We start from the raw sequence: 12,096 nt of genomic DNA, 5'->3' as shown, positions 1-12,096 counted from the left end.
CGTTATTAGGGAGTGATTGCACGCCATTGCCACTGAACATGCTCGTGACTTTTTGCAAGAGCTTTTTTGTTCATTTGACAATTTTTTGCATTCTTTTGATGGATACGCCCTCGGCCCGGCTGCGCACCGAGACATTTATTTTTGAAGGGGGGCACTGGTGTGTGCTTGTGAGACTCTGTTGGGGCTCAAACTGGCACTCCAGGTCTCTTCTCCGCAGTGGGCTGTGAACTGCCAGCGCCTCTGTGGCCTCTGCACGCCTCTTGGTGGGCAGTGAACATGCCTCTTTGAACAGGCCCAGGAACGGGGCCGGTGTGAGTCGAGGAGGGGGGAGCGCCTGGCTGGACTCGCCCCCTTGCCTGCAAAGGCGTGCTAAGCAGGCTTCTTCTTCCCTCGCTCCCCTCTTGGCTTGGTGGGGGGTTTTGCTGACCTCCCTGTGTCGGGTTAGGGTTAAAGGGCTTTTTAACCCAGGCACCTTTGAGCTCGGGGGTCTTACCAAGGCTCTGAGTGCCAGTCTGGGTCGGGGAGCTGGCGTCTGGGGTGTCGGTACTGCGGCCAGGCGTGCAGCTGCCTCAGAGAAGCGTCTGTCTGGGTGCTTTGGGGGGGGGGCTTGTGCCTTTCTGGGGAGGCACAGCTGCAGCTTCACCGTCCCGTTTCTTTTCCCTCACACTGCTTTTTGCATAGTAGCCCGCGGCTGGTCCAAAGAGGCCTTTGGGGTCCACGGGCACATCTAGCAGCTGGGTCTTCTCCTTGTGGGAGAGGCTGGAGAGGTTGAGCCAGCGAGCTCTCTCTTGGGAGACCATGAGGGCCATAGCCCGTCCCGCCGTTTGCACCGCACACCTGTGTAGCCGTAGGCAGAGGTCTGTGACCACACACATTTCGTCCCACACAGCTGGCTGGTTGGGGGCGGACGAGAAGTCTTCCTCCAGCTCGGCTTGGTAGGCCATGAGCAGAGATGAGGTGTGAGGAGCTCTCACCGCCGACGCCACTGCTTTGTAGCTTTTTTCAGTCACGGCGGACTGGAAATTGTCGGCTTTGGAGGGGAATGCGGGTCCCAAGGGCGTCATCGCAGACTTCCGGGTGGGGTGGAAATGGGAGGCCAGGAGCGGTTTGACAGGGGGCAGATGGGAGAATCCACCATTCCAGCGCCGCAAGCCCTTGGGCCGGGTTTTTCACTGAGAATGGGCTGCTCCATGAGCGTGTGGCTTCCTCGAGGCACTCGGGGAAGACGGGCAGTAGGTGTCTGGTGGAGCTTTTAGCCTTCGGGAGCCTCTTTCCCTCGTAGCGAGAGGACACAGTCTCCTTCTGGAGTAGTAGGTTGACGGAGTCATCCTCTGAGATGAGTTCAGCTTCGTCAATCGCACCTAGCATCCCATTGGGCTGTCTTCGGTGTCGGATATAGGCGATAGAGCGCTGAGCTGGTCGCCCCAGCTAGTGCCCAGTTCTCCAGCGCTGGCCGGCTCCTGGGAAAGGGTTGCTGACTCAAGGGGAGGGGGGGTCATCCGCTCCTAGCATGGGGTCGTCGTCGGTGAGACTAGCTAGGCGTGCTAGCCTATGTCGGCGAGACCGGAGGGAAAGTCGGGCGCAGTGTTCACACACTTCTGGGGATGTTAACGCGGTCTGGGCGTGTTGCAGCCCCAGACACGCGGCACACACCTGGTGGGTGTCAGCGGCCAAAATCTTGTTCCCACACAAACACATCCTAGCCGGGGCTTTGCACTTCCTCGCGGGGAGGGGGGGGCACTGGCGTCGACATGTTGTTTCGCTACTGTTTGAGGACAGGCTAGCGGTTGCTACTGTTTGGTGACAGACTAGCTTTGGAGCTACTGTATGGAGACAGACTAGCTTTGGGGTTTGGAGGCTACCGTTTGGAGACAGACTAGCTTTGGGGTTTGGAGGCTACCGTTTGGAGACAGGCTAGCGGGCTACTGTTTGGAGACAGGCTAGCGTGCTACTGTTTGGCGACAGGCTAGCAAGGGAGAGGCTACTGTTTGGCGACAGACTAGCCAAGTCCAAACCAGTGCTCTTCGAAGATGGAGCGGTGTTAAGGTAGCGTTTGGGGACCGAGTTGTTACCTCGCTCAAACAACAGTTAAGCCACCAAGCCACAGCACCTGTATACGAGAGAGCAGAGGTTTTAGACTGAAGCAATGACGTTGCGCCGTAGAATATAAGGGGAAGGAAGGAGGAAGGAGGAAGGAGGAAGTTCCTCCTGTGGTTCCACATGAGGGCGCTCGTCCACGAGTGCAGAATGCAACGAGGTCTATGGAGCTGTACCCCTCAAAATCCACTTTTCTCGGGATATAATTTTTTTACATATAATTTGAGTATTGTATTCGAAAGGGGAGGCAAAGAAAATACATTTGGTTGAGTATTATATTTTTTAAAGTCACTTAATTGTTCTAAAAAGCCTTTCAAATGTGTCAATGACGTCATTCATTAGCACAATGCTAGCGTATTATATGCAACAACAGCCCAACCTGTATGAGAAATCAAAAGGACATAAGTACTCGTTCATTCAACTTTTGACCTATAACCCATGTTGAATTTATACAAACTACAATCAAATCTGAGATTTGTCAACGACAATCAGGTGAAGGAGACAAATTTAGCCGTCTAGATCCATTGACTCCCATTCATTCTGCACTCATGGCGATCGCCCCCAGTGGAACTCTGGTGGAACTGCATCCAAAATTCGGTACAATGGGACTTAATACGGAGTGGCAAGGCTCTCCGTTGACGGGCTCTGGTAGTACCCTTTAGGAAGGCAAGTAGGACATGGAGCCAAAGATCGACACAGCCAAATATGTCTCTGCGGCTTCTTCTTGAGCAGTACAAGACACTCTGTCTGTGGAACAGCCTGCTGGATTGTGGGACTTAAAAATGTATGTTCTCTTCGTCAAGGGAGATGTGAACAGCTGTGAGTTTAACATTTGAGGTTATCTAGGGCACCTTCAACAGAAACATTTAATAACATTGTAACAAACCTCAGATGATGCAAATATATCCATTTTCATCAACCTGTTTTTAACTGATGCATGAGTAGCAAGTTCAATCTACACCCTTACCATGAATTTAAGAGAAACTATGCAGTTTTTTGTCATTTCTTTGCTGTTTTCTCGCTTTTTGCTCGAAGGTTTCTCTGCAGAGCTCCCCGTACAGCTTCAGAGTATAATATCGGTCAGTCTGCCGTTTTCCTCCTCCGACAATGGTTCACTTGCTTTCTGCTTCTTTTCGCTGGCTCTGCCATTACGAATGTCTGAGAAACTCCATCGCTACCTTGTTCTAGCCGGTGCCTGGCGTGTATGTGTGTAGTGCAGTAAAGCAATTCTTTACATCACGAGGCTGCGAGCTATGGCTGCAAGATTTTCTTTCTCTGAGGCCGCTGGCCCGCCGGCCCAAAATTGCAAGGTTGGTTTTTCCACTCACGGGCGCTAGGGGGAAGCGAGACGGCCACCATTCAACCCGAAAAAAAGTCATATAACCATTACAAGACTTTGAAGCTGTTCAGTTAAGGTAAATTAAGCCAAATGTTCCCCTTTAAGTTAATCATCTTCATGAAGTTCAACAGGAATTGATGCACATTTTCATATGCTAAAAATCCCATAACTGGATATGGCTAGATGGAAACAGAGCTAATGACTGGAGTGGGAGGCCTACCGAAGGGCACGATGATGGGGCAGGTGATGCTGTAGGTCATGACCACGGTGAAGACGTTCATCAACCAGGCGTAGGCCGCCCCGAACTGGAACTCATAGGCCTGGTGCTGGAAACACAGAAATAAGATTTGAGGTCAAGCCTCAATCCTCAAACCCTCCTGAGGTTGTGCAATTATCAACTAAAGTTGCAACAAAATGTTCGTCAAACGTCTGTTTCCTGTTGATCAAAGCAATGAATTTTAAAGCTATATGGAGGATACCGTTCGTTCATGTACGTGCACATGTTCCACTCAAAAATGTAACAAAATAAAGGACTACTACCACCACCACCACCATCACCACTACTACACAATATGTGAAGCTAGCTAGAGCTACTGTTTTGCACACCACATGTTATAACACATTTTACAGTGTGTAGAAAGATGCCATGCCACACCAAATCAAAATGACATAAAATGCCTTAAACCCATCTACAACTGTCTGAAGCCATGCCCATATACAGCATAGTGTCTCAATTAGGGTTGCAAAATTCCGGGAATTTTCAAAGTTGGAAACTTTCCATGGGAATTAACGGGAATATACAGAAATGAACAGGAATAAACGGGAATTAATGGGAATAAACTGGGAATTTTTAATATAGTCTATAACAGGAAACTTAAATGTGGTGGACAAAACCCCATCTTGCAGCATAATATTAGTTAAAACAACCTGATTTAATGCAATTTCAGTCAAATTTCTACCTTGCACATACATCAATCCCATGCAAACAGCAATCAGCATAGGCTACTAGACATAAAGGAAACCTATGGTGTGTTCATGTGCATGGGGAAAATAAATTCCCAGTGAAAATGTCATCTCATGTGGGAATAACTGGTGTGAAACTGGGGGAAGTTTGCAAACAGAGTTGCCCAGTTATTGGCTTGTCGTCACTTTTGTCCTCATTCAAATGGGTGTACATAATTTTGCATAAACTGTAATGTGACGATTAATCTGTCTGATTACACTTGACAACTTATATATAATTTACAAAATCTATAAGGTTTGGTTGGGGTGGTATGTTGTGTCATTATATTTTTATTTGTTTTACCATTTTCTGGGATTCTAACTGAACAAACTGATTGTCAGTCAATGTTCCAACCAATTGGATTTTGTTGTTGAGTGGCGTGGTGTATCTTGGGCAGTTCAGTGGTTTCATTGTTGCTAGCTTAGCACGCTAAACCATAGGCAGATAATGGGATTCCCGCTAGCATGCTAGTTATCTTTGTATACTAAGCTAAGTGAAAATACGAACAAACAAATCATATTGCTTATTACGAAACAAAATGTTAATGTCTGTATATGAAACAGTAGGAATTACCAAAAATGTCCAGTTAATTCCCGTAAATTCCCATTTATTTCCATAATTTCCTTTAATTCCATGAAAGTTTCCAATTTGGAATATTTCCAAAATTCCCCAGCTTAACTTCCCATGGAAAGTTTCCGGTAAGTTTCCGGAAATTTACCAGAAATTTTCCGCCCCTTTGCAACCCTAGTCTCAATGCAAGTGATTTCAGCAAGTTTCACCATGAAATGCATTACTGATTCACATTTCCATCAATTCATAATGTTCTCCTAAATATTCTCAAGAATGAACATGCTCCACTCATTTCAGAAAATCCCCTTACATCACAATCCAGGCCACAACTCATGACAACAAGTACTACTGACACAGCACTGAGAAACATGAAGGAGAATTATGAGAACGAACCCTCTTGACGTTCCTCCTCTCAGCGGCTGAGCGCGCGAGTAGGAGGCGTATCATGTACATGAGCAGACCGGGGATCCGCAGCAGGTCCATGGCATTACCGATGAACGCTGACGCAATCACGTAGTTCACAAAGAACGCCCCGTTGTCTGGCAAGAACACACACCTATGGCAGCAGAACACACAACTAAAGTTAGAGTTTAAAGTCTAAACCAATACCGTAACTTCTCAACTATTAGCCGCGGCTTATACATTGATTTAGCAATATTTCTTTAGCTATGAGGTTAATACACGGGGGCAGTTAATATGGTATTAATATGGTTTTGTTTCTTTTAACTTGCATAACACACTGTCCTGCTACCCGCTTATACACAATGCGGCTAATAAACATGAAAATTACTGTAGCTGATTTAAAAAGGTGAATGTAACTGGTTTTCTTAGTTTCTTGTGAGTCAACAACATCTTAAAATCCACATCCTTATACTACCTTTGTGAATAATTAGGAATTACAAAACATATCTCAAATGCCAAAAAACGTTGGTAATACTCACTCAAATCTGACAGCCGCCTTGTCTAGGAACGTTGTGTCAAATAGCCAGCGGAAGAAAAGATCCAAACTACAATTTGAAAAGAACAGACAACCAAATGAATTAGGGCTGACTATTGGCAAGAATCTGGCAATACGATACGCATCACCATACATGGGTTATGATTTGCAATATATTTCAATACTGCAATTTTTAAGTCTAATTTTATACAAACTGATATTTAAAAAAAAAAAAAAAAATATATAATACATCATAAACATAAAATGTAAGTAAAAATGATTGCTTTGCACAAATAATTCAGCACACTGTACAGTACCGTTCCGCCCATGTCAATAACAAAATTAAGTGCTTGCATGTAAACATTAATACATTTAAAAAAAAAAAATAGAAATTTTTTTGAAAATCAATACAGTATTGCTGAATAAAATATTGCAATATTTGATATAATCAATATTTCCTTACACCCATAAAATTAACAATACAAATTAATATAAATATGAAGGTCATAAAAACAAATGTATATTATGTTTCATAAGACGGAAATCTTTTCATCATGTCAACCAACACATCAACGGTTTATAAAAACAAACCGGATCAGCAGTAGGTGCAGTACCTGGTCAGTCCAAGAGATGGCAGTAGTAAGACCATGAAGATGAGGAAGGTGTAGCACTTGTGCATGGTGGTCCTGTTCTCCCCAGACCTGATGGGGAATGAGTGGGTTGAAAAACACACTGTTTGAATCCTAGCTTTGTCATTTTGTTTATTTTACAATTAAACGTATTTCTCCTGAGTGTTGGTGAATCACTCACACACACACACACACAAACACACAACACACACACCTAGAACTAGTTTGACCGTCTTCACCACATATGTGTTTCCTGTGTGCTCGAGCTCATGCAATTCTGTGAGTGCCTTTATTTGACCAGTCTTTTGGGTCTGTGCGTGAGTGTGTGGGTCTGTGGGTTGTGTTGGGTCTCTGTTAGCCCTTTTCCACCACCAGAGACTCTGTGAGTGCGTCGATCTGTGAGTGCGTGGATCTGTGGGTTGAGCTGTGTGTTGTGTCGGGTCAGATACCGTGTCCAGTGGGCCTCAAAGAAGGCGGAGTAGTAGACAATGGTGGGGAGCAGGGAAGAGAAGCTCCACAGCAGCAGGGTGGGGAAGAACTGGGTGACGATGGGATTCTGGAGGACCACACAGACAAGGTCATGGGGTGGGGGGGGGGTGGGGTGGGGGGGGGGAGGAGGTGTAGAGTGGTTAGGGTGTGACACCATGAAAGCACAGTGAAAATGCTCTGCAGAGAGGTTTCACTGCACCTGGAATTTACACAAAGCAATATTTCAGACTTTTCCCCCCTGCAAAACCTTCATCTCTGTCGGCTATACCTGAAGCCAGCATTCCTGTCAATATTTTCCATTTTTTATGCTATAGAATTTGAACCCAAAGTAAACTACATTCAGTAACAGACAGAGGTCAGGGTGGAGAAAATGTATTCCTGAATATTGCTTTAAAAATGGAACACACAACACACACATTAGGACCAGAGAGAACCTCGATGAAGCCACCTGATAAGTGTCTGTAATTGCACTTACAAACGGTAAGGCTGCTCCCATCCATCACACATAGAAGCAGCCCTGCTCAGCGACCTAGACTATGAACTTTTATACTCAGCTGATCTCTGGCCTGAGGCTTCCATGGATTGCACCATGGTCTAGACAGAGTAGCCACTTCCTTAACATGGAAACTTAGTGCTATATACATTGGAGAGGAAATGGGGTTCAACCCAACTTTTCAATGCATATTTTGACCATTTGAATAAGAAATCTGGACTGGAAACACTTGACGTTTGCTTAAAATCTTGAAATGAAAACAGAATATGATATGCTACGGGGGGTGGATTAACTTCCTAATCACAAAGGGTGCAATGCAACTTTCTACTGACCGCCAGAGGCGGTGCTTAAAGCACTTGGATGTCCATCACATGCACGTGTAGGTCGAGTGTTTATATCAACAAAGTCACTTGTGACAGGGGTGACATAAGCCACCGCACTGGTACTTAAGGGACACTCACCCCTGAAGTGACCTCTTGATATCTTTTCGTGAGGAAGTAGGTTTGTTGGAGTGTGAACGTAGTAGACAAACGTCTTACAAACTTTTGGGTTCAAGCAGCGATTCTTTTCGCCCTCTTTAAGACTGCGATTAGACTGAACTACAACTTTGTTTCGATGAAAGTTATCGGGCAAGTCCATTACCTCCATTTTTACGCCGTTACGAGTGGGCTCGCTCTACTTCGGCTACTGATAATATTGGAGCTCACGTTTGGTTGAGATCGTTTGGGTGTTTTCGCCTTATTCCAATATAATATAGGCTATAATATTCTGAAACATTGGATGTAATGCTTTTTTGTGTTCTCGACAGCGCATTGATAAGAGTATCTAATAAAAAAAATAGCAGCTGCTCGCCAAGTTCTGGTTTCTGACTGAGCTGTTTATAATTTCGTTCGCGGTTCATCACTCTTTCTATCCAACGGGTGAGCAGGGTTTCGGCCTACCCGCATTGTAATTTAAACGTTTTTATATTACCAGTGCAACACTCACCCCCACCATCACTGGATATTGCACCCCTCCCCCACATGGCGACCACGAACAACGAGGTGACAACGACCTTAGTCGTCAACAGCCATCAGACACACAGACCCCAGATGCTGCCCCCCTCCATCATCACTGCTGATCAGGCTATCGCACCTCTCCCTCACATGGTGACCAAGAGTAGTGCGGCAACAATGGCTTCAGCCAACGGCCATCAGTCTCTAGCCACACGACAACCCTCTCAGAAGCACCCCTCCTCCTCCTCCTCACTCTCCACTCCCCTCCCCTCATCCCCCCCCAATCATTACAGCTGATCAAGTAAGTTATCTTTTAAAAAAACTTTAAAAGACAGCCTGGCCTGACAGACTGTGTCCAAGGCTGCTCAAGGCCTGTGCTGCTGAACTGGGGGAGCCACTGAAGCACATCTTCAACTGGAGTCTACGTCTCGGACAAGTTCCAACACTGTGGAAGACATCATGTCTCACCCCCGTCACCAAGAAACCACACCCCAGTGAGCTTAATGACTTCAGGCCTGTCGCTTTAACATCACATGTGATGAAAACAATGGAACGACTGGTCTTAGGTATGCTCAGAGCCCAGGTACGCCATGCACTAGACCCGTTACAGTTTGCATACAAGGAGAACGTGGGCGTGGACGATGCCATCACTTATCTTTTACACAGGACACATTCTCACCTAGACAAGGGGAAAAGTGCTGTGAGAATCATGTTCTTTGATTTCTCAAGTGCTTTTAACACCATCCAACCCTTCAGACTGGGAGACAAGCTCTTGCAGATGGGTGTGGATGCTCACCTGGTAACCTTGATTACAGATTACCTGACCGAGCGACCACAGTTCGTCAAACTGAAGAACTGCCTCTCTGACACTGTGATCAGCAGCACCGGAGCACCACAGGGAACTGTGCAATTGTAGGGTGTATCAGGGACGAGCAAGAGGAGGAGTACACGAGCCTGGTGGAGGACTTTGTGCAGTGGTGCAAACTCAATCACCTTCAACTAAACACTTCAAAGACCAAGGAGATGGTGGTGGATTTCCGCAGGTCTAAGCCCACTCTGCTACCAGTCTCTATTGATGGGGTCAATGTGGAGGTGGTAAGCACCTACAAGTATCTGGGTCTCCACCTGGACAATAAACTGGACTGGTCAGCCAACACTGATGCACTCTACAAAAAGGACAGAGCAGACTGTACTTCCTGAGGGAGGCTCTTGGGTCCTTCAATGTGTGCAACAAGCTCCTCAGGATGTTCTACCAGTCAGTTGTGGCCAGCGCCCTCTTCTATGCTGGGGAGGAAGCACAAAGAAGAAGGATGCTGGGCGACTTGACAGGCTGGTAAGAAAGGCTGGCTCTGCAGTGGGAGCTGAACTGGAGTGCATCACTTCAATATCTGACAAAAGGACCCTAAACAAACTGATCAACATCTTGGACAATGAATGTCATCCACTCTACAGCACTATCAAAAAGCAAAAGAGCTTGATCAGCTGGAGACTTAGAGCTCACTGCCATGCACAACTGAAAGGCTGAGGAAGTCATTTGTTCCTAGGGCCATTGAACTGTTCAATGCCTCACTAAAGGGAAGAGGAGAGATAGACTTCTCTGCTTAGTCTGTCTGCCTCTCCACCCTCTCCATGTTTGAGTACTGACTGTCACTACTGCTTTACTACTGTTTTACTAATGTACACAGCCTAATGTTTTACTGCTACACTGTTTTTTTTTTCATGCTATATTAGCACACATGATCAATGGCTGCGGTCAGGCTTCTGCTACAATACTGAATGAATGAATGGCTATAACCTATTACCTCAACCTGTTCATGCACTGAAATAGTTTTTTACTCTACCTTGTCTACATTATACTTTACTCTACTATTTGTCCATATTATTTATGCTGGTCTCTAGACCTTACTCTTGCACTGTTGGACTAATGTTGGACTACTTTTTGCACCTTCACCATGACACTCACTCTCTTGAGCACCTTGCCATGCACACATAACTAAAGGACTTTGGTTGGACTACTTTTTGCACCTTCACCATGACACTCACTCCCTTTAGCACATTACCAGTCCCGGCCCTGTCACTACAAGCGTCTTATGCTTGATCACCCTCAAGCACATTGGACTTTCTTAATTTAATTTATATAGTGTATTTAGTATTGTTAGTTTTCTTATCTTGTACTGTCTTTATTGTACAGTGGAGTTTACCATTTCTGCTGTTAAGGTCTGTCTGTCTGTCTGTCTGTCATGCTGGGCTGTGAGAGTGTATTCGCTCCTTATTGCTCTGTGCCTAATTGGTTTGGTAGCCTAACGTTGCCTGTATTATATACAGTATAGTTATTAAGCTGTGACTGGTTTTATCAGGCAGTGTCCGCCTTCGAGTAAACGGACATGTTTATGATTTGTGTGGATTGTCGGGCCCCTCTTGAGCCTGACGATGGCCATGATGAGTGTCCAAGATGCCTTGGCATGGAACACCTAAGGCAGGGGTTAACTGAACAGGCATGCATGAACTGCAGTTGCCTGAGCTGACACCCAGGCCGCTAGGCTGGCCCAACTGGAGGGCAGGCTGAGCTCTCAACCATCCCCTGTACACAGGGATTGGGTAGAGTCCCCCCAAGTCACTGAAACGCAGGGCAGAGTCACGGGAAGTCCCCAGTAAGAGTAGAGTAGTCAGAGTTTGCTGAAATCAAGGCTATGCTTCTTGACCTGCAACGACTCGAAGCACAGCCTGCTGGCGGTTTCGCTGCCGCCGCTTCACTGTCTTCGTCAGAGGCACTGCCCCCAGTGCTGTCCCCAGCTGTGGAAGCCCGGGAGGAAGATGTGCTTTTCCTCTGAGAGCTTAGCGACTGTTGAGTGGGGGGAGGAACAGGCAGATGTGGTGTCTCATGACTCTAATGCCAACACCCTAGTTGCTACCGGACCTAGTTCACAGAGGTGCTCAGTCGTTAGCCAAACATCAGCGGTCAAACCTGCTGTGAAAATAGCGCTGGCACGCCTGGGGTTGGACACACCACCGGCTGAGGTAAGTATTCAGAGTGGCTTTTTTAAGCAGGCCTCCTCTTCTACTACTTTGAGCGTTCTGCCTTCAGCTCCCTATATCGAGGAGCTGCAAAAATGCTGGTCAGATCCCAGACGCTTTCCCCATCTCCCCAGTGACTGCAGAACCCTGGCGAACATGCATGATGCATCCAGTTATGGTCTGGACTGCATTCCAGGTATAGAACCGACCCTCACGGCCCTGATCCTCTCACCTGAGGAGGCATTAAGGCCGGACACACGCCGTCCCCAGCCACAGTGCCGTTTAACAGATGATTTTATTGGAAAGAGCTATGATTCTCTGCATGCTCTGCGTGCATGGCACGTATTGGTAACTCAATGTCACATCTGATTGTAGCCCTGTCCCAGACCCTCCAGTCCTGGAGTGGACCCATTGAGAGTCTGGTTCCCTGTACTATACAGACTCCTGGACAGGCAGCCATGGCGCCTCCCCGTACGCAGAGACCTCCTCTCTCAGCTGGGTGGCCAAATCTGGCACCCGAACCCAGCAC

At 46.6% G+C, this 12,096-nt stretch overlaps 1 protein-coding gene across 5 annotated transcripts in view; it reads right to left on the bottom strand.

The window, feature by feature from the left end:
* Positions 1-12,096, bottom strand: part of tmem63ba (transmembrane protein 63Ba) — a 55,403-nt gene that overhangs the window by 8,674 nt on the left and 34,633 nt on the right. For all 5 annotated transcript variants that reach the window (XM_048269329.1, XM_048269332.1, XM_048269331.1 and 2 more), the window contains 5 exons: positions 7,025-7,131; positions 6,561-6,647; positions 5,951-6,016; positions 5,403-5,565; positions 3,657-3,762 (listed from right to left, as the gene is read on the bottom strand). In XM_048269329.1, coding sequence (XP_048125286.1) covers positions 3,657-3,762; positions 5,403-5,565; positions 5,951-6,016; positions 6,561-6,647; positions 7,025-7,131 — 529 coding nt within the window. The remainder of the gene's footprint in view (positions 1-3,656; positions 3,763-5,402; positions 5,566-5,950; positions 6,017-6,560; positions 6,648-7,024; positions 7,132-12,096) is intronic.

Source organism: Alosa alosa, chromosome 18, assembly GCF_017589495.1.
Source record: "Alosa alosa isolate M-15738 ecotype Scorff River chromosome 18, AALO_Geno_1.1, whole genome shotgun sequence".
Taxonomy (NCBI): Eukaryota; Metazoa; Chordata; class Actinopteri; order Clupeiformes; family Clupeidae; genus Alosa; species Alosa alosa.
This window is presented reverse-complemented; position numbering and strand designations above follow the sequence as displayed.